The sequence below is a fragment of the Eleginops maclovinus genome, chromosome 4 (genome assembly GCF_036324505.1).
Source record: "Eleginops maclovinus isolate JMC-PN-2008 ecotype Puerto Natales chromosome 4, JC_Emac_rtc_rv5, whole genome shotgun sequence".
In the NCBI taxonomy this organism is placed as follows: domain Eukaryota; kingdom Metazoa; phylum Chordata; class Actinopteri; order Perciformes; family Eleginopidae; genus Eleginops; species Eleginops maclovinus.
This window is the reverse complement of record NC_086352.1, coordinates 35,810,947-35,833,331: the sequence shown is the minus strand read 5'-3', so window position 1 is coordinate 35,833,331 and position 22,385 is coordinate 35,810,947. Positions and strand designations below refer to the sequence as shown.

Genomic DNA, 22,385 nt, shown 5'->3' with positions numbered 1-22,385 from the left:
GCGGTAAAGCGACTGCAGTACCGCTCCCGCTGCTCCGATTCTCCGGCCCATCTCACGCTCCATTGTTCCCTCACTCGAGAACAAGACCCCGAGATACTTGAACTCCTTCACTTGGGGTAAGGCTTCATTCCCTACCTGTAGTGGACAGTCCATCGGTTTCCTGCTGAGAACCATGGCCTCAGATTAGGAGGTGCTGATCCTCATCCCAGCCGCTTCACACTCGGCCGCGAACCGATCCAGTGAGTGCTGAAGGTCACAGACCGATGAAGCCATTAGGACTACATCATCTGCAAAAAGCAGTGGTGCAATCCTTAGCCCACCGAACTGCAAACCCCCTCCCCCACGACTACGCCTCGAAATCCTGTCCATGAATATCACAAACAGGATTGGTGACAAAGCGCAGCCCTGGCGGAGGCCAACCCTCACCGGAAATCGGTCCGACGTGCTGCCGAGGACCCGGACACAGCTCTCGCTTTGGGAGTACAGAGATTGAATGGCCCTGAGCAAAGACCCCCTCACTCCATACTCCCGCAGCACCTCCCACAGTATCTCCCTGGGAACCCAGTCATACGCCTTCTCCAAATCCACAAAGCACATGCGGACTGGATGAGCGTACTCCCAGGCCCCCTCCAGGATCCTTGCGAGAGTGAACAGCTGGTCTGTCATTTCACGACCAGGACGAAAACCGCATTGTTCCTCTTCAATCTGAGGTTCGACAATCGGCCGGACCCTCCTATCCAGCACCTTAGAGTAAACTTTCCCGGGGAGGCTGAGTAATGTGATGCCTCTGTAATTGGCACACACCCTCTGATCCCCCTTTTTAAAGAACGGAACCACCACCCCGGTCTGCCACTCCTTCGGTACTGTTTCCGACTTCCATGCAATGTTGACGAGACGTGTCAACCATGACAGTCCCTCAACACCCAGAGCCTTCAGCATTTCTGGGCGGATCTCATCCACCCCCGGGGCTTTGCCACTGTGGAGCTGTTTAACTACCTCAGTGACTTCCCCCCGTGAGATTGGAATTGATCCCCCTTTATACTCCAGCTCCGCCTCTAACATAGAGTGCAGAGTTGTCGGATTCAGGAGTTCCTCAAAGTGTTCCTTCCACCGCCCTAACACACTATCAGTTGAGGTCAACAGCGCCCCATCCTTACTGTACACAGCTTGGATGGTACCCTGCTTCCCCCTCCTGAGGTGTCGGATAGTTTTCCAGAACAACTTTGGTGCCGACCGAAAGTCCTTCTCCATGGCTTCTCCAAACTTCTCCCACACCCGCTGCTTTGCCTCGGCCACGGCTGAGGCTGCTGCCCTTCAGGCCTGTCGATACTTTGCAACTTGCGTCAGGAGTACCCAGGGATAACATATCCCGGAAGGCCTCCTTCTTCAGTCGGACGGCTTCCCTGACCACCGGTGTCCACCAGGAGGTTCGAGGGTTACAGCCCCTTGAGGCACCTAAGACCTTAAGACCAGAGCTCCCCGCCGCAGCTTCGGCAATAGAGGCTTTGAACACCGCCCACTCTGGTTCAATGTCCCCAGCCTCCACAGGGATGCCTGAAAAGCTCCGCCGGAGGTGTGAGTTGAAGGCCTCCTGGACTTGGGACTCCTCCAGACGTTCCCAGTTCACCCGCACTACACGTTTGGGCTTACCAGGTCTGTCCAGAGGCTTCCCCCGCCACTCGACCCAACTCACCACCAGATGGTGATCAGTTGACAACTCCGCCCCTCTCTTCACCCGAGTGTCCAAAACATGCGGCCTCAGGTCCGATGATACGATAACAAAATTGATCATGGACCTTCTGCCTAGGGTGCTCTGGTACCACGTACACTTATGAGCATCCTTATGTTCGAACACGGTGTTTGTTATGGCCAATCCATGACTAGCACAGAAGTCCAGTAACAAACCACCACTCCGGTTCAGATCAGGGGGGCCGTTCCTCCCAATCACGCCCCTCCAAGTGTCTCCATCATTGCCCACGTGTGCGTTGAAGTCTCCCAGCAAGACTAAGGAGTCCCCTTTCAGGAGCCCCATACAGGACTTCTTTCAGGGTCTCCAAGAAGGCCGAATACTCTGAACTGCTGTTTGGTGCATAAGCACACACAACAGTCAGAGTTTTCCCCCCCATGACCCGCAGGCGTAGGGAGGCGACCCTCTCATCCACTGGGGTAAACTCCAACTCCGAGCGGGTGTGAGTATCCCCACACCCGCTCGGCGCCTCACACCTTGGGCAACTCCGGAGAAGAATAGAGTCCAACCCTTATCCAGAAGTAAGGTTCCAGAGCCGACGCTGTGCGTAGAGGTGAGCCCCACCAGATCCAACTGGTAACGCTCCACCTCCCGCACAAGCTCCGGCTCCTTCCCCCCCAGAGAGGTGACATTCCACGTCCCCAAAGCCAACTTCTGTCGCCTGAGTCTGGTCCGTCGAGACCCTCTGCTTTCACTGCCACCCTTCTGGCAGCGCACCCGACCCCATCGTTGTTTCCCGTAGGTGGTGGGCCCGCGGGACGGAGAAGTGGAGGTGTTGCCCACGTTGCTTTTTCGGGCTGTGCCCGGCCGGGCTCCGTGGCAAGCCCGGCCACCAGAGTCTTACTTCTGGACCTGGCTCCAGAAGGGGACCCCGGGCTTCCTCCAGGCCGGGTATCCTCGCTTCCAATTGTGTTCATTCATGAAGTCTTTTTGAACCAATCTTAGTCTGGCCCCTTACCTGAGACCAATTTGCCATGGGAAACCCTACCAGGAACACAAGGTTCCAGACAACACAGCCCCCAGGTTCATCGGGGCACACAAACCTCTCCACCACGATAAGGTGCTGAACCCTAAAGACAAAGTGCGTGTACAAATATTAAAGCAAACACTGTGCCATTACTGCTTCTAATTACAAAATCTGTTATGAGATGAAATAAAGAGGGTATGCAATTTTGTGGCATGGAGTGATTGTGGAATAATGGTAAGCTAATAGTGTAATATTATAGAAAAGTTTTCTTGCTTGCACCCAGCAGATTCTTTTTGAATCCAAGAAGGAGTGAGATTATGAATCATATATCTGATTATACTGTTTGGGTTTTTATTAATTAATAATAAACAAGAGATAGTGATGGTTTTGAAAATTCATAATTGACCTCAGGCTCAGGATCTGCATCAGGATTCAGGCCCTGGCCCACCTGCCACAACTGATTGGGTGTCAGATTTTGCTCTGTCCTGATGGGATGGTTGGCCCAGGCCTCACTGAACACATTCAGGTTGGCTTCGATGCGTGGCAAGAAAACGTAGTGGCAGCAGAAGAGGTGCAGGACGTTACTGATTTTGAGCAGATTTTGTTCCTCAAGAGAGTGCAGGGTTTGGTAAAAGACACCCATAACACTCATGAACACATCCCGCCAGAGGCGTTCAATTCTGTGTGAGATGAAAAAAAATGAAAAAAGTTTAAACTTAAAAGTAAATCCAAACTTTTCCCTATGAACATTTTAAAGTTTCCTAGTCCTAGTCATTGATTCAATGGCAATGTCTGTAACTGAAGATTGTATTAATTTTAAAAGAATTAACTGACTTGACAAGAGAGTAAAAACATAACATTAAGAGAGTTTTACATTTCTGTGAAAAGTGTCTTTTTCTTCTTTGTTAGGGAATGGTCTAAACATGTGCTTGTGAAGGTTTGTTAAAGGGAATATTAAGAAGAAGAATATGCTGATAAGCTTCCAAAATTACGTTTAACTCACCGTTGATTGTGTACGCTTTTCCCTGCAATGAAGCTGTTACTTTCAGTTCTAAGAACGGAGAACATTAGTTGTGCCTCTCCCACATTTTCTCGACCATGATCTCCTTTCACTCTGGAAAATAAATCAAATAATTATGCATAGTTGAAATTATGTATTTGCTAGGTAACAATATTTGCAACGAATGAGTCCCATCAATAATAAGTAAAAGTGGTCGTCACTGATGCAGCCATTGGAGGGGAGCATCTAAATTTGATCGAAGGTCCACAATGACATTATTGATTACATATGAAATAATGTGAATACCTCAGAGGAAACCTGTGCTCGTCCACAGCTTCATTGAAGAACACAAGTGGGTGTCAGCCTGGTTGTCTGCTATCTTCAAGTACATAATCTACACATAACACAACATATTAGTACCTTGATGAATCAGTTTATCTTGCAGCATCTCTCAAAAGACAACATTAAGAGAACAACGCACAACAGATTTATTCAATGTATAACAGAATATCATGAGAGCTCAGGCAAGCTTCTTGACATATATTATGCAGTTACTAGTTTAGGTGTTTTACTTGTTTCATGAGTTCTTCAAAGAATTTATTTTCAAATTAAGTAAACACGTAAATGCATACTGTCTGATCTGAATGACTGTTTGGTAAGAGGTGATATGTAATTAACTATAGATTAGATTGTGTACCTAAAGATCACCACCTGTTGGTACAGAAAATAAACCATCACATGATGTTCAGCAACATTTTGCAGTTGTTGGTTCTTGACAATATGAAGTCTTACCTTCCTTGAATAGCCATCTATTTCCCCAAAGATAACAAAGTTGTACCTGTTTTTAAAAAAAGGACAAGATAAGACTTAACCCCTAAACACAATTCATAGCAACTGTGGCAGCATAACAAAATCTGTTGATGCTTTGTGAAGTCAATGATAGACAATGATATGATTACATAGACAAGATATATACAACTACACATTAAAAATAATAAAATGAACAGTTTACATACAGACAGCATGCAGACAAACCTGATGAGCTTGTGGTTGGTGTCAATGTGCACCATGTACTTAGGGTAAGGAACTGTGTTTGTTCTCCTCACCACACATTCCATCTGGGTCATCCAACACCAACGCTGTCCACACGATGCATGGATGCATACACCCGTTCCGATTGCACTCTGTGTCAGGGTCCTTTATTATCCTACCGGCCTTCTTCCTACACCGCTGGGTGTAGAGGTCCTCCATGGATGGCAGCTTCGTCCTGGTGATGTGCTGAGCAGTTTTCACCACCCTCTGTAGAGTCTTACGGTTGAGGGCGGTGCAACTGCCATACCAGGCGGTGATGCAGCCAGTCAGGATACTCTCGATGGTGCACCTGTAGAAGTTGCAGAGTATCCTGGCGTCCATGTTGAACTTCTGCAGCCTGCGGAGGAAGAAGAGCCGCTGTCGAGCCGTCTTGGATATGACCCTGGTGTGATGTGTCCATGTCAGGTCCTCACTGATGTTTACCCCGAGGAACCTGAAGCTGCTGACTCTCTCCACAGGAGTCCCGTCGATGGTGATGGGTGTGTGTGCCTCTCTCTGCCTCTTCCTGTAGTCCACAATCAGCTCCTTTGTTTTGCTGACGTTGAGATGGAGGTTGTTGTCCTGGCACCAAGATGTCAGGGCTCTGACCTCCTCTCTGTACGCCATCTCGTCGCCGTCTGTGATCAGGCCGATGACGGTCGTGTGGAACTGCATTCTGCAAATTTATTCACAGTGAACACTAACTGCACATTCCTTTGTGAGAGAAGGCAGAGAGGCCCGAGAGAAGGCCAGCAGGATATAGTGAAGAGAGGCCTCTGGGTGCTTCACAAATGACAGGAGAGTTATGGCAAGAGTAGAGACGGATTAGATGATAGGATGGACACCTGGAACTCGTGAAGCCAAGAGGTGAAGACTCTGCCTGTCCTCCAACCAGAAACCAATACGCACCACACTCAAAAATATACATTTAACATGTCATAAGGGACTGGCCCTTTTCTCTTTCACAAAGTATAAATATTGTGTGATGTCACATGTCGAGGCTCTGGGTGGAAATTAAAGACAGTACCTGCTTACAGTCTGTGGGTCACTAAACCCAAAAACCTCAATATTGAGAATGTGTATCCCTATCACAACTGAAAAAAAATCAGCTTCATTATAACTTTATTAGTTTGTTTGGACTTCTTGCCTCGTAGAGAAATTGTGAACACAACACACACCATCTGCGGATGCAAGTATCCAATGGCAAGTCTGGATTGATGATGAGCCCTGATGCTTCAACACTGATGTCTGCATGGTGATCTTGCATAGCCATCAGGTCAGACTCTTTGGTCCTCATTTTGTAAACCCCATCTGAGGAAAAGTGAAATGTTATTGTAACAGTCTGAAAAACGTTTATGTTTGTATGGTCATTTGTGTGCCTGTCTTATCAATTTATAATGTTTATGATTTAGTAAATTTGAGTGTAATTAGACTATTTTAAAATGTAGAGTATTATTTGGATAGCGAAATGTAGAATGTTTAACTTGGGATGTGTTCGGTGAGTTACAGGACCAGTCAGGTCAGAGGGCGTTGCCATGGCAATGTGGTTAAGAGGCAACATTATGCTGTTGAAATAATCTGCAGGGTTCAAGAGGTGCACACGGTAAATGTTTCTAATTTTCTCATATGTGTGTGTTAATATTTCAGAATGTGTTTTATACTTTTGTTTTTATTGTTTTGTAAAATTACATTATTTGTGACTCACATTTGATTTTGTTAATGATTTTGTTAATAAACTGAAACTTAGAATTGTTCATTTCTTATAGTTTACACAGTGTCTTCCGAGAAAGAGAGAGAGAGAAAAAATAAATCATCAAAAGACATCAGTATGTTCGTGGCCTTATTTAATGAACCAGTGTAGCTACAGTTATTTTGAACCCAGTATTTTACAAAATCCCTAAAATACTCTGTTTAGAATGTTAAAATGTTGTTTTTCATAATATTTAATTACTCAATTATTGTAATAATCCATGATGAAGTAGTGGAAAAGATACATGATTGTGTCTTATTTTATGACAGTATACTGTATACCTGGTCGCTTCAGTAAAACTGAGAGGACTGAGGATCAAAGATTAAGACTTCCCTGTCCTGGCCTTCTCACGGAACGATGATGCAGTAACTATCCCTGCTCACTGCTCAAACAACATGTGTGGACCGAAGGTGTAGGGCAAAAATAATTCAAACACAACCCTTGACTTGTTGGTTTTCTTTTTTTCCCCCTGCCAATCTACTGCTATACACTCCAGTCCAATAGATGGCGGTAATGCACTTATTCGTTGTTTGCACAAACCTCATAGAAGAAAAATAATTGATGATGATACAGCATCTTGTACAGTAGATGGCAGTATGCACCTTAAAGTTGTCTGCAAACCGTCCATATATCCAGAGAAGAAGACGAAGCGGATCTTTGTTCCGACACACAGCGTGTTTGCAACGTTACAGCCATAAGGACGTTTAGCTTCGAAAGGACTTCTACCCGGTACTGTCGGCTCCTCGCGTCGACATGGTGAAATTATCAGCAGAGTTAATTGAGCAGGCGGCTCAATATACAAACCCCGTGAGAGACAGAGAGCTGGATTTACGAGGTAAGCTAAACTACATCACCACTTCATAGCTCATGTTGTTAGCCTACTCGTGCTTTACGCGGGTCTCGCGCCGAACTCCATCCAAAACCTGATGAGAACCTGTACCTTATTTGATACCTACTTAGCATGCTAACATAGGTTTTAACATAACGTGCAGTGTTGTGCCGAGTTCTGCCAGGTCGACAGTTTACCTCGCGCACAGCTGAAACTAAAACCCAACAGTATAATTGTTCCTAATAACTTTACTGTTCAAATAACATGATGCTTTCTGATTTCCTTAGGTAACCTAGAGGCTATAGCATTGCCTTGCTATTTCCCTTGTCTGAATTCTGCTAGGTTTCATTGATTCAGGTTCTAAATATATCTAACGTCATGCTCGTTATTTTGAGGGGTTAAGTGTGTGGGGATGAATCCCTGAGATTCTCCCGACTGATTTCTCACACTTATAGTCAGGTCGTGTTATCCAAGCCGTGTTAAACACTTGGTTCGTCAAAAGTGCAGCAACTCTCTCAATTTTTAAGAAACCTATGAACACCAAGATGCATCATTTTCTCATTGTACTACGGTGGCCGACAAGTGCAAAGCCGTTCCAAAACGCGCTTCACTTTCAAAAACGATGCAAATAAATCATCCCCAAAAATCCAACAAAACACATGCATATGAAGAAACATCGTCTGCAACTCAAAATCACATGCAGCATTCACAAAACATTCACCAACTTGAGGGAACATGAGCAGCGTATACCAAAAGCTGCACAAACCAACCGCTGCACACGGAAATAAGCGCTCCGGTCCCAGCTGTGTGCATCACTTTTTAGTGTGCTCTGGTTTCTGTTGTTCGTTCCATCAACTTGCTGAATGTTTTCTAAATGCTGCATGTGTTTTCAGGTTGGTGAAGATGTTTCTTGATGTGTTTTGGCACATGTGTTTTTTATCTTTGCATCATTTCTGAAGTTGCAGCATGTATCAATAGGAAAGGAGACAGATGTTTGCTTTTGTGGTTTAACCAAGAAAAGATGAACAAGTATAAATCATGAAATATGCATACATGCTTCAAAAACAAAATGAACTGGCTGTACAGTGATGTGCTCAGCTTGCATAGTGTTTCTGCACTGTGTACTCACTCAGCAACCTAGAACTTTACAAACACTATGTTGTCCTTCACCATCCCAGTCATCTGCTGCTCGACTTCTTTCTCCCCATGAGCGCCCACGAGCTTCCTCACCTAAAAGTCTTGCCATATATTCAAGTTAAAATCATCTTTCATTTACCATTTTAGCTGGACAAGTTGCTGCCTGTTTCTTTCAGCTACTTGTGATAATGGCATCAAGACTGAGCCCCATGTGAGACCAATGACATAAAAACCATAGTACTTGATGTAAGGCAGTCAAGTTTTTACCCCACAGCTACTGCTGTACCCTAGTCATCATTCTGATTGCTGGAGATGAAACGCGCTGACAAAAAGTTCCTCCTCAACTTTCATGTTCTTTCATTGCACAGGTTATAAAATCCCGGTGCTTGAAAATCTTGGAGCTACTCTGGACCAGTTTGACACGGTTGACTTCTCTGATAATGAAGTCAGAAAACTGGATGGCTTTCCTCTGCTCAAAAGACTGAAGACATTGCTAGTGAACAACAATAGGATTTGGTAAGTTTTTCCTGCGCCCCCTGAATGATGCAATATGATGTTCAAATGAATGTAGGGCTGAGTGTTGCCACAAAATATTCATGTTGGCATTATAGGAAGTGGGCGAAATGTTCGGCTGTATGTCAAATCCATATGCGAGACATCCCAAGCACATTCATTAAAACAGTTAGCGTATCTTTGAATATTGATAATCTGTGCAACAAACAATAATGAATGTAGGACTGCTTTGTTTCAATAATTTCAGCTGTATAATACTGCTATTTCCTTAGTTTACATCTCACAACATTTACACAAACACTTCACAACTGTCAATACCCTGGAACCTAAAGATGTATCATGTTTGAAACCCATTTACAGGAAAAAACAAAGTATTCTCTTCAAAACTATGAAAGAACACATATGGAATTATGGAGTAAACAAAAAAGTAGAAAAGTAGAAACTGTCGCCCCGATTCACTTCCTTTTTTAATAGTTTGTTTATTAAAATCCAAAGTAGCAGAAATGAGAGCACAACCCGCATCAATTTAGAGTTTTTCGTTAAACACCCACAGACCCCGGATGTATTCCTGGGAGCTGTACTTTTCCCTCTCTGATCTGAGGTCAGACTGCCTCCTCAGTAGCGGTCTTCTCCGGAAGAACCGTGAGCCGCTGATGTTCAGTTAGCATGCTAACTTCAGTACACCTCTTGAACAGTGTCCCATGTTCAACAGTTTTCTCCTAGTAAATTTTGTATAAAAGTAAATATAATAAAAATACGTCATTATAAATGATTTATGGCTGATACTGCTACCGAGTGACATCTGAAATATTTTATCATTATGTATTTTTCAGTAATTGCAAAGTCCTTACTAGTAACTAGTGCTGTGTACTGTATGCATGGTACAAAGTGCTGTGGATGTCGGGCTGTATGAAGTATACCTTTTTTTCCAGCTGCTCCAGTGGGGCATCATATATTTTGTGTATAAGACACAATGTGGAGTCTCTGAAAGTAGCTAGCTCTGTCTCTGCAGAAGGGATCGTTTGGATTGGTCAGTTTACCTGCTTAGCCGCTGCACGGCAGCATGACTAACTGTATGGAATGTTTTTCCAGTCGAATAGGTGAGAACCTGGAGCAATCTCTGCCAAGCCTGACAGAATTGGTTCTTACAAACAACAACATCCAGGAGCTGGTGAGTATTTCATCAGCATCCACCGAAAACCATGACAGGATCAAATGGATCTTTCACCCCGGAATTCCAGAACAATAGATGGTTCTCTATACCAATACGACTTCTTTTCTCTGAAGATTATTGCATTTCCTTTTCTTTTCTTTTTTTAAAATCTCTCCTTTTGGAAAAAAATATTAGAAATGACTTAACAGCTGCAAAACTGCATAGCAGCACCAACTATGAGAGGAGTTTTGATTTAGCTTACATTTAGCAAGAGCTCTGTTTTTCTGCGCTTTCAGTGTATTGAGGTGCATGTTATACATTGGTCCCCTCTGAATGTGTTGCATGAGTGACCTTGTCAATTAATATGGTTTCCAATGCAGGGTGACTTGGACCCCCTGGCCACAGTGAAGACACTGACCCTCCTCAGGTAGAGATCACCTGCTGTCAGATTATTTGCTTCATGAAGTGTGGGATGCCGCTGAACTCTGATCTTGCTTGTTTCCTCACTGATTGACTGAAATTACAGCTTGTTAAGGAATCCAGTGACCAACAAGAAGCATTACAGGCTCTATGTCATCAGCAAAATCCCACAGATCCGTGTGCTAGACTTCCAGAAGGTCAAGCTGAAGGTAAGTGCAGAGGAGCAGGTATATTGTGCACATTGTGAGATCCATCCTTAAGGCAACCTGTGTAGTCTGTCAGGGCCTGAGCGTTGTCATGGATCTATTGGTGATGGAAGCTAAAACGGTACAATTACTTTTCCCTTTTAAACATTCCTGGGGTAATGAAGTAAGGGATTATTATCCAACTCATTACACTACCTGCTAAACAACAGAATAACAGAATACACTGCTGAATCTCCAAATTGACCAATCAGATTTTTCTATTCAACCGGGCCATGTGATAACTGTTAAACTCTTCTAACCTAAAGTGAAAGTGCTGAATGTCTGAAGATTGTCCTGCCTGGCCTTGCCTCCCTTGGCTGAAGGCTTAGTCTGTATTTAATGAAGCTTTTTAATTCTTGATATTGTTGTAGGAACGTCAAGAGGCAGAGAAAATGTTCAAGGGCAAACGAGGTGCTCAACTTGCAAAGGATATTGCCAAGCGAACCAAAACGTAAGATGAAAGTCCACGTTAGACAGCAGCTCCTCCAAAGCACTGGACCCTGGCTCATATATCCACATCTGTCCCGTACAGTGTCTCTGGGTACATGAGAATACACAGGGATGGAAAAACATGTTTGCTGTATATGACAAAAATCCAAACGGCAAGAAAAATAATTCCAATCTGTTCCTATAACGTATCTCTTGTTCTGTGTCTCAACACACACACACTTTCCTTTGGAAAGCTAGGAATATCTCAAGTGAGAAATATTGAGCACAGTGTTTCTCAGGACTGCTGTCTATGGACGCTGTATCAGTTTATTTGACTCAAGAAAAGATACTATACATTAGATGGCTACACTGGGTGCGAGGTCAGAGAAGCCTGTCTGTCCATGTGTTCTAAAGAGGTGTGTCCTTTCAGGTTCACTCCTGGAGGGGCCGCACAGCTGGAGAAGAAGAAGAGCGGGCCGTCTCAGGCTGATGTGGAAGCCATCAAGGTGCTGCTGTTTCCCTGTTTTGTTAAGGGTCTTTAAAGGTGCCATAGAATGGAAAACTGTATTTACCTTGGCATAGTTGAATAAGGAGAGTTTGGTACATTGAGCTGATATACCGTGAACCTCGAACACCATTGTTTCCTCCTTCACGTGCGAATCATGAATATGCATATCACAGCGGTAAAACGGGCGAATTACAACAATCCCTGTGTGTGACGTAACACACGGTAGTCCAGCCCAACATTTGCATACACCAGCTGCTGGAAACACTAACGCTAACACTTACCACTCCGTAACGTTGCTCTCCAATTTCCGACCAACTGGCTGTTCTTTAAATTCATCGGTTTCCTCCTCCAATAAAGTCTCAAACATGTAAGGTTGGATGCCAATAGCCTCCATGGTTCATTTCTCACAGTTTCGTGAACTTCACTTACTTCTGTGGGCTCTGAGGCAGCCATGGGTTGCTTCTTGTAAACCAGCCATTCAGAGCAGAGCTCCTCATCATTTTTTATATGAGCCCCCAAATAAGGCAATTCAGCTTGTTTCGTTCTAGGACCAAATCATAGGGTTGTAAATGGGCCTGTAAAACCGCATCTGGACATTTTTTGGATCAATCAAAGTTATAAACCTTCTTTGTAGATATCAGAGAACAATTTAAAATACCAGATAGATGCATTCTAAGGCACCTTTAATTCCATTTATCAGCAATGTTTAATGGGATTTTAGATTGATAAATAGTTTATTAAAAACCCTTTAAGTGTGTTAAAAAGCATTCATCTGGAGGCTTCATTACATTTCGCAACGTTCTAACCTAAAGCACCAGATGAAGCCAGGGATCCTTCCTGCAGCTGTAAAGAATGAGTGCCTCAGCTTATCTTTTAACTTTTTATGAAAGTTGTGAAACAATGAAGCCATTCACCTTTAAGCATGTCCCAATCAGCGTCTAATGTTGTAGATTATTTAATAAGGTTATGCTTATTCAAGCACTGTGGAGATGAATTCTGTTTTCTTGCTTGCGGAATGTGAAGTGATACCTGAAAATGTACATTGTGTAACTCCAGTGTGTTTGCTTTTCAGAATGCCATCGCTAATGCTTCCTCATTGGCAGAGGTGGAGAGGCTGAAAGGGATGCTGCAGGCCGGTCAGATACCAGGACGAGATCCCAGACAAGGTCAGTGCTGACCCAGTACTTCCTCAGTATTTCACTGACACTCTTGAAGCTGCTTTAGATTAAAGTCTTGAAAGTAAACCAATAGATCCACATCCAGGACCAGGAGGTGAGTTGTCAAGCATCGAGCAAAGAAATAGAGGTTATGTAGTAGTATTCTACTAATTAGATCTAATAGTAATACAGACAATAAATGTTATAAACAATCGGAAACAAAATTAGTAGAAGCGAAAGCATAGCTTTTAATTTCCTATTATTCTGCGAATATCTCTGAGGTTAGTTTGTGTAGGCGGATAATAAAATGTTTATAAATCCTGAATTGTTGATGACGGTTAACACCGGAGGTGATTTGGTTCAAGTCTATTCCATAGTTTAACACCGACTATTGATAGGCTGTTATTAACAGTTGTTATGGAGTGTTTTTATATACATTTTGAAAGACTGATGGATTATTAATATGTGCACTTGTAAAATCATGTCCAGCTGGGACGGTGGAGGAGGTGGAGGAAGAAGAGGAGGAAGAGGGTGAGGGTGAAACCGCGCAGATGGAGTCACACACGGATGGAGGTTCTGGAGAAGAGATGAATGATGAAGTGGAGCGAGTGGAGGATGAGGAGGACATGGAGGAAGAGCCTCCTGTTAATGGCTCCTGAGCACCTGTTGTTTTTTTGTTTTTTTTGTAGATTTCCGTGTGTCGACATGCACCACTGCAGTTTTATTTTGTAAACAGACCTATTAAACTGATTGCATATATGTGGGTGGAACCATTTTCTTTGAGCAGTCTGAATGCAGTCTGCCTGCATGGCTCCTGTGTTTCAAAGTGTGCTGCCCCCGTAGTTGGAGTACTCCCCAGGAGATTTAAAAGATTGGCTATCCAGACTTTAACTGTGGGTCAGGCTTTATTGAACACTGAATTTTACAGCTCATACAATTTTAACCAATGAGCGGGAGGCACATTTCCCACTCAACCTATGACATGTATTCATCCCTTAGGAAGTGTTCGGTCTTTAGGTCTGATTAGATTATTTTTTTAGCATTTTATCAATACGTTTTGAATAAATGTAAGTGTTCAACCCTTTTCTAGATTTGGAGAAAAACAGACTGATTGCATCTTCAGCCCTCTTTAAAGAGGACATTGTGATCCTGTTCAGGTTTCATGACTGTATTTTGCCTGTACTGGGACATGTTCTGATGTTAAACACAATAGACAGAACATAGTGTTGATGTTTAATCTAAGTTATAAACACATGTAAAACCATATAAATAAACAAGATCTAATGCATGCAGCTAAAACCAAAATGTAAGGAACCGTTTAGGGCCACACAGCCACACACTTTTTAATCTATCATGCTAATGTTGCGCCCTGGCTGCTCTTATGTATCTAAGGCGGAGTCATTAGTCATCGGATTATCCCCTCCTGCATTTCCTGTCTCTAACTTGTCAATTTTTACCCCCAAAATATACATGCATTCAACTAATGCAACTAAATGTATAATGTGCAAACATCATACTTGTAATATGACATGTCACTTGGTTCAAGTCTCAAGTATCTCAAGTTATTTTTTAAAAATCAAGCCACACATGTCAAACCTTTGTTATGGCATGTCAATACTTTGAATACAAGCCAAATGATTGGTTTGTTTTAGAGGTTTTTCTTAAATAGGAAATATATTCCCATTGAGTGTGACAGGGCAGCTGTGGCTCATTGTACCAATCAGAGGGTCATGCTCCCTCAGGCTTTGATAGGTATGTATTGTTATCTATCCAAAAGCTTGCTGCTACATTAAAGCAGGAGGTATGAAACCCATGAAAGAAAAAAAAACCCAAAGCCAACAAGGATAGAATTAGCCCACTGTTCACAGCAAATTGGAAACAATGGTCTATTATATTCCTATTTATTTTTGTTAAAAGACTAAAACGAGTAAAATTAACATGAAAATCCTGCTGTATGGTGTGAGGAGCAGGGTCCTGTTTCCAGACATCAATACAATCACACTTTATTTTGTAACCAAGGAGTCGCCCTCTCATGGCTATGGGAAAGAATGCAGGGTTGAGGCACTTCCGCCCTGACTTCACTGAACATGACGCAGAAACTAGGCGTAAAACGGGGTTAGCCAGGTGAGCAGTGTTTTCAAACGTCTCCGTTAAGGTTATTAAACACTATGCCTTTTTAACAATGTTTCGTTTATTCTAACCGAAAACGTTATACCTCAAACACAATCTGAGCGTTTGAGGGCAGTGTTGGGTTTCCCCACGGGTGGGAACGCACCACTAGTCAAACACGTCAGCATAGATCCTGCCAGCCAGTCAGCAAACATGGCGGACATAGGACGGCACTGTCAGTGACTTCACAGCCGCCTGACGCTCGCTCTGCAGTACGGTGCCCCAAACACCGCGACAGCTTCCTAACCGTGTGTGAGATGGAGGATGTGGAGATCTCAGATGTTAATGATGGAGACTCGCCCCACCAGGTGGAGAAGGCGCCTCTCAAAAACCCGGATCTGACCCTCCTGAGCCTGAACGGTACCGTGAAAACTTTATCTCCCTCACTAAAGGAGCTGTCTTAAGGCTAAACGTTAGCATGGCGCTGCTTTTGAGCTGCTTATGTTAGTTGGGATGTATACGTCATAACGTTGCTGTGAGAAACATTTTATCTTTATAGCTGCTTCCAGTCTAAATACATCCACTGTTCTTCCTGGTGACTACCCTCTTATAATGGCAGTGTATCTCACAGTGTAATAACCGTCATGATCCCTGCTGTTAAAGTTCTTATTGTCCCACTGTCTCATTGTTCACGTTATCTGGCCTATACTAAAGTTCCCCTCTCCCCACAGTGGGAGAGCTGCTGTCCCTGTATGGATGGTACCTGCTCATCGGAACTGTGCTGGTCTACCTGCTAATCCAGTACCTGAGCAAGAGGAGATCCAGCCAGGGCCCGCGCAGCCCCCCACCAACACCGCAAGGTCAGCACCAGTTCACCTGCATTCTAAAACCAGCTACAACAGACAAACCTGGTTCATCCCATAATCAATCACATCACATCCACTTTTAGCCAGCTCCATCCTGTCCTCTGCAGTGTGCACCCTAAAACACCTATTTGATATCAGAAGTAACGGTGGAGAGAATCTGGAACCAGACATGTGAATATTATTTGCATAAAGTTAGGTTAAGATACCAACTAAATTGAAACGTCATAGCCTAGTTTCGGACTGTCCAATGTCTGAGTCACTGTGTCTTGTTGTTGTACTGTATGTACAATAATACTCCAGACTACGACATGCTCTGTTCAGTGTTTATTGATACACCGGAGACATACATATTCATATCGGGAAGGAAGGTGAACTTAACTCAAAGTGTCTGGCTGCGCACGCATACTGTTACTATGTCACATCACGTGGGCCAATCATAAACAAACGTAAGTAAACTGTGTTATCCACATATCCTGTAAGAATATATACTGCTCCTACACTTATCACGTGGCCCTGCACACACCCGGGAGATGACTCACTGTGCCATACACCCCGCCATTCTTTCCTCTGTTAATGAACACCTCAACACTCTTGTTTATGCACTCACTTTTTTTTTTCTTACATTTCTTCCCAGTGTGAGTTCCTCTTTAAAATCCATGTTCACAAAGTTCATCTTAACCTGTTGTTTACTTGTCATCCAGCCATTTATTTGAGCTAAACAGAAAAATGTGTTTCCGTGGTCCCTGAGGAGCAGTTGCTATTCTGAACTAATCATTTTTCAACAATAGTTGCAAATGCTGAGTGCAAGTGAGGAATAAATGTGCTGATGTTTCTTTCATAAAGACGCTGCCCTAGTGGCCAGGAGACAGGAAGCCATGGAAGCAGCTAGGATGAAGATGCAAGAGGAACTCGATGCCAAAGCTTCCATCTTCAGAGAGAAACAGAAACAGGTGTAGTAGTGAATTAAAATACAAAGTATGTTTGAAAGAAAGAGTGTCCATGATGTAACTCTTTAACTCAATGTGTGATGTGTTTTTGTGAACAGCAAGAAGAAGAAAAGCGGAGGCAGAAAATTGAGATATGGGACAGTATGCAGCAGGGGAAGAGTTTCAGAGGAACTGCCAAAGCTTCTCAGGTGAGACATCTTCGTCTGACTCCTCTCTGTAGTGGACACATCTGGAAATGGATTTAAATGTTTTAACAGTTTGATATGCACTACATTTTACAAATAATTGTATTATATTTATTCATCCACACAAAAGTCCAAAAATGATGGTTATCACAACATGCTTTTACTATTCTCCACTGCCAGGGAAGTAATGATAAGGTGATTCTACTCAGTTTATGTCAGTGAAAATTCCTCTGGCAGAAGTGTGTTCAGTACTTACCTCATGGAGCAGCCAGGAATACAGCAGAAAAAGAGAACAGTGTACATTGTTCTAATAATAAATATTCTGGGCGGTCTTCTTGCATGGCTCCTGGGTCTTTTTAAAGTGATCTGCTGCAACAGCAACACTTTTTAATGTGAACTACACTGATATGTAAGCGAAAATGTGCAGCGAGCTAGTCATTAATAAGAAAAGACCCCCACAATGCTGCTTATTACACAGCTACTTACCAAAAAGTTGATGATTTGATGCACAATATTGATTAAAAAGTGATTTACCTCCCAAAAGAAAAAAATGTCTATTTAAAAAGTTGAAACTGTAGCAACAAGTTGGAGATATCTACTAAAACCTTAAAATAAAGAGTTTCATTAAGGTCTGTTACAGCTCTGTAAAAAATGAAGAGACCACTTCAGCATTATCAGTTTCTCCGGTTTTATTATTTATGGGTATGTCTTTGAGTTAAAAACGTTTTATTTTATTGTATTCTATAAACTACTGACAACATTTCTCTGTGTTGAATTCAAAAGACACTGGAATGGCTGCCATACATGAAGAGATAAAGATTTAAGAAACATGTGGAGTGGTCTCTTAATTTTTTCTGGAGCTGTATATATTACTGAGTGATATATAGTATACACACTGCTCTGCTTTCTGCACGGACCTCACAGCTGTTCTCACTGTAAACATCGCCTCACGATTAAAGCAGTTTTATTAAAAACATAAGTAGCCTAATATCCAGGGGGCGTGTGATCAGTGAGTAACAAACGGTGAAGGGCAAAAAGTTTGATGCGCATTTGAGCCTCTTAAATAACTTTACAAACAGTTTGCAGAGCTGTCATTGGTTCAGATAAGCCCAGCCGTGTCACGCCTCTGTTAAACATCACTGTTGCCGGAAATACAATCCCAGGAGGATACATCAGTGTGTCCTTGGTTATAGCTCATCCAGAGAGCCTCCTAGATGCTCGATGTGCATGTAGAGAAATGAGATGTCCGGTTCACTACCACGGAGTCAAGGAGGCGAAAAATTTGAGGAATGAGAAAGGGTTTCTGTCATCAAGCTCTCTGTGTCTTCACTAGGGGAGTTCTGCCATCATAAATTAAAGTTTGCTGCTCTCCACAATGTTAAAATGAATATTTACTAACTGTTCCACGTGTTGTCTGATGAAGGAAATTGTTATGACTGCGCATAGTCCCTTGGATTAGAGCGTCCTCGACCAATCAGAATTGAGTTTTCAACAAAGCTAATAAGTGGGATGACATCACTCTGTTTAGTGTCAGCAGCTTTAGAATCAATTCGCTGTGCCCTGACTCTGAATGTTTGTCCCTGCAGCCCCCGGCAGAGGCCAGCTCCTCCGCTGCAGCCGGACCAAAGCCCGACAGGAAGCCCCTCCGCAGTGCAGGTGTGTAACACACACACACACACACACACACACACACCCCCCGCATGGAGCAAAGGAGGCTTTCCTCACTTTGATATGCCTAACCCACACGAACACATGTGTCACAGAGGACAAGATACATGTACCAATGGTTGAATGATGTATACATGTTTATGTTTATTCCATGGTTCTCAATACCAATTCAACACCAAAGTGAAACACTCAAATCAAACCGTAGATGCCATGTACTCCGACAGACACTCATTGTTAACGTTTGCATACCACTCCCATACTACCTGACAGCCGGCTGGCTGCACGGCGGCAGGAAATATGGATAAACACACATGGATTAAGACATGCTGAGTCAGTCAGAGACCAAACATTGAGCAACACTATTATCATGTTGAGTTAAAAACTACAACGTTTGTGGCCTCATTTGTTTTCTGCTCTTCAGTTCTACAGTTTAAACCAGAATGTTGCAAGTTTTAGAATACTGAATCCTATTCTAGCAGTCATTCTTTGGTTTTTCTCTGCATTTCAACACACGTATGTGGCGGTAGAGCCAAAGTGTGTGTGTGTGTGTGTGTGTGTGTGTGTGTGTGTGTGTGTGTGTGTGTGTGTGTGTGTGTGTGTGTGTGTGTGTGTGTGTGTGTGTGTGTGTGTGTGTGTGTGTGTGTGTGTGTGTGTGTGTGTGTGTGTGTGTGTGTGTGTGTGTGTGTGTGTGTGTGTGTGTGTGTGTGTGGCTGCCTTTCTTACCTTCTTCTCTGTGTGTTTCAGACTACAGTCCCCTGAGTGGACAGGGGGGGGGCTCCTGCACCTTTAGGCCTGGCAGGAGGGGTCCGTCATCTGGTGGGTGAGGTTAAAGAAGGTCAGAGACGTTGGTCTGTATGACCCTTGACCTCTGACACCTTCATGTGCAAACTGACTGGAGGGGCTCACACTTCATTGAGATGTTGTTGTTTTTTTACTCCTGTTTGATTCCGTGTTTACTCTGTCCTCTCTCAAAGATGACGTGATAATTGTGCATCTTGAAGTTGAAAGCCTGTAATGAAGCCACTCCTGTCAGCGGTGTGTCACCAACAGGTTTGGCTGACGAACTTCAGTCAGTGTGTTTTTTCTCATATGTTTGAATATGTTTTCCTTAATGTGTTCCAGCTAAGCTTTTCAGATGTATGTAACGAAAGCAGTTGTCGCTGGTGGACATGTGGTCGATTATTAAAAATATTACATCCAGTTAATGTTTTCATCTGTCCAAATGCGAGGGTATTTCTACACTGTCCTGCACATTTGTTATGTAAAATAAAAATGTGATCACCATATCGTTTATCTCAATCCCTGTAAACAAACAACATATTTAACATGCAGAAGAAGAAGATGAGGTGAATACAAAACACTGATGGTACAACCGTGTCTAGTGTGTGAACTCAAAATGCCCAGCTTGTTTCTGAATCTGCAGAACTAATGCACGATGTGTGAGCACAGCAGGTACTTCTCACTCTTAAATGTCTCCTATGATTGAACAATATATTGTAGGGCCATATCTATACAAAACTTGCCTGTGAAGTGTTTTGCTCCAAATACCAAACAGATCCCCCATTTTAGCATGCCTCATCCCCCTCTATTTCAGTCCTGTTCCTGAAGTGCTGATTCTGTGACTGTAGCTGTAAATGAACTAGCTGCTGCTGGCCACGCCCCTTTGGAGCGTCATGATCTCTCCTCTGAAGAGAGTTTTCTACCGGGAGAAACTCAGCTAAACGCTGCTGTGATTAAACCCCATATTATGTTCCAAACCACATCCAGCATTATTTCTGAAACACTTCTCAGTGTTTACCACTAGAACAGAGACATTATATGTATATATAAATATACAACAACTCTTAAGTCCCTCCTGCAGACATCCTGCTGAACACACACACACACACACACACACACACAGAGGTGCCGGGAGGGGATTCAGCTCGCGACTGTATATTGCAGACGATAGGTTGGGACATGTCACGTGGGTGGGACGTTGCCTGGAGTTCAACGTAAAGCCAGCCCACATTTCGGTTATGACGTCATATCGGCAGCAAATCTGGATCAGCTCGTTTGTACCCCCGTTTTTAGAGATGTGGGTAAGGAGGAGAAGAGAGGGCTGTATTTTCTGACACTTGTGGATATGCATGTTGCTTCATAGTGGACCTTTAACACACAGAGATGAAGGATACATAATATGAAAGAGGCACATATTAAAACCATTACAGGTACTATAAATCCAGAAATGGAGCTGATATCAAGGTTTATCAAGCAGGCTGTCCTAGTTCAGAGGTGACATACAATTGAAGCATCCTGTCAGCTGCTCATGGTTGTTTTCTCTGAACTCGACTGAGGAGGTTTATTATTTCAGGAATACAACATCTGATCTTCAGTGACTCACTATGCTGAGTGTCTTAGCTGCCTTAAACAGGTGAAATGACAGTGTAAAAAAGAACGTTAACCCCCCCAGTTAGTCAGCCAAGTCCCTACAGACTGACTAACTGTTGTCCCCAAAATATAGTAAAACAATATCCAGTTTAAGAGCATTGGTAGCATGTCCATAATCCTGAGTACCTATAGTGGATTGTGCTATTAAGGAGCTAAGATGGACTGCATGGTGAGTATCCTGCCTCGAAGGTTTGATTCATCACAATATCTACAAGAAACATAAAACTAAATAATTACAATTATATTGATGTTGCCCATAGAAACCAAATATATGACTAATAAGAATAGCTTAAGAAACATTCACAATGTTGTCATTGTATTACATTAACAAATAATACAGTCAACGAAATAAAAGGGGTGTGTGTGTGTGTGTGTGTGTGTGTGTGTGTGTGTGTGTGTGTGTGTGTGTGTGTGTGTGTGTGTGTGTGTGTGTGTGTGTGTGTGTGTGTGTGTGTGTGTGTGTGTGTGTGTGTGTGTGTGTGTGTGTGTGTACTGCAGAGGGCCACAAGACGGAGCTGCAGACCAGAAGCGATTGAGAGACAAGCTGCGTCTGTTAATACATGTCATAGAGCAAAACACATTAACTGAAAAAATAGAATCTTTATTCTGTCCAGTTCAGCTTTCATGTCGCTAAGCAATGCTCAATGCTGGTGTCATTGACGATCCAACTATCGTAGCAATATACAAAAATGACCATTTTAACAATTAGGACTGTTGTTATTATTTAAAGCAAAAGGCTCACACTGCAACAACTGCAGATTGGTTCACTTATCCTGTCTTTTCCCATTAAAAATATAGCATCCTTCAATCACATTTCAGGAATGAGGGATAAGTGAAATATAAACTGGCTGTATTTCGTCACCGAGCCTACAGTTATGTCACGTGGGGCGCAAATGACGTGTTGATTGAAATCAATTTACTTTACATTTTGGGTTAGTTTAATTATTTTAGTTGCATTCAGTGATGTGTTTTCTACTGCTGTAATTGATTCGCAACAAGATTATATATATCCCATGGCAACTGCGGCGGAGGTTCGTGGATGTATGATTTTAGGAGTAGTTTGCCAACTCAAAATGACATACAACATTATACTATTTAGAAGGCTACGATGAATGAAAAAGGGGCTCATTGTAGAACATTATTTGTATATATGAGCAACATTGAACAGAATACATAGGGATAAGAAGGTATAAATCATGGTATAAGTAGGCCTACTTCCGGCCCCTCCCACGTGGAAAGGTCCAGCCAGTCACA

The 22,385-nt window shown here is 43.0% G+C and overlaps 2 protein-coding genes across 2 annotated transcripts; both read left to right on the top strand.

Moving 5' to 3' along the window:
* The first annotated feature begins 7,129 nt into the window (after positions 1-7,129).
* On the top strand, positions 7,130-13,685 carry snrpa1 (small nuclear ribonucleoprotein polypeptide A'). Its single transcript, XM_063881249.1, has 9 exons — positions 7,130-7,370; positions 8,870-9,017; positions 10,107-10,185; positions 10,548-10,594; positions 10,694-10,796; positions 11,204-11,283; positions 11,692-11,767; positions 12,842-12,935; positions 13,416-13,685. The coding sequence occupies exons 1-9, from the start codon at positions 7,289-7,291 to the stop codon at positions 13,583-13,585; spliced, it is 879 nt and encodes a 292-aa protein (XP_063737319.1). The 5' UTR covers positions 7,130-7,288; the 3' UTR covers positions 13,586-13,685.
* Positions 13,686-14,984: 1,299 nt separating this feature from the next.
* selenos (selenoprotein S) lies at positions 14,985-19,985 on the top strand. Its single transcript, XM_063881250.1, has 6 exons — positions 14,985-15,455; positions 15,767-15,895; positions 16,745-16,851; positions 16,947-17,036; positions 18,620-18,689; positions 19,446-19,985. Exons 1-6 carry the CDS (start codon positions 15,353-15,355, stop codon positions 19,523-19,525), a joined length of 579 nt encoding a protein of 192 aa, XP_063737320.1. The 5' UTR covers positions 14,985-15,352; the 3' UTR covers positions 19,526-19,985.
* Positions 19,986-22,385: the final 2,400 nt, after the last annotated feature.

Coding starts and splice junctions, on each gene's coding strand:
- snrpa1 (XM_063881249.1), top strand. CDS start 7,289: ATGGTGAAATTATCAGCAGAGTTAATTGAGCAGGCGGCTCAATATACA. Junction 7,371..8,869: donor CAGAGAGCTGGATTTACGAG/GTAAGCTAAACT, acceptor TTCATTGCACAG/GTTATAAAATCCCGGTGCTT. Junction 12,936..13,415: donor AGGACGAGATCCCAGACAAG/GTCAGTGCTGAC, acceptor AATCATGTCCAG/CTGGGACGGTGGAGGAGGTG.
- selenos (XM_063881250.1), top strand. CDS start 15,353: ATGGAGGATGTGGAGATCTCAGATGTTAATGATGGAGACTCGCCCCAC. Junction 15,896..16,744: donor CCCCCCACCAACACCGCAAG/GTCAGCACCAGT, acceptor TCTTTCATAAAG/ACGCTGCCCTAGTGGCCAGG. Junction 16,852..16,946: donor TCAGAGAGAAACAGAAACAG/GTGTAGTAGTGA, acceptor TTTTGTGAACAG/CAAGAAGAAGAAAAGCGGAG.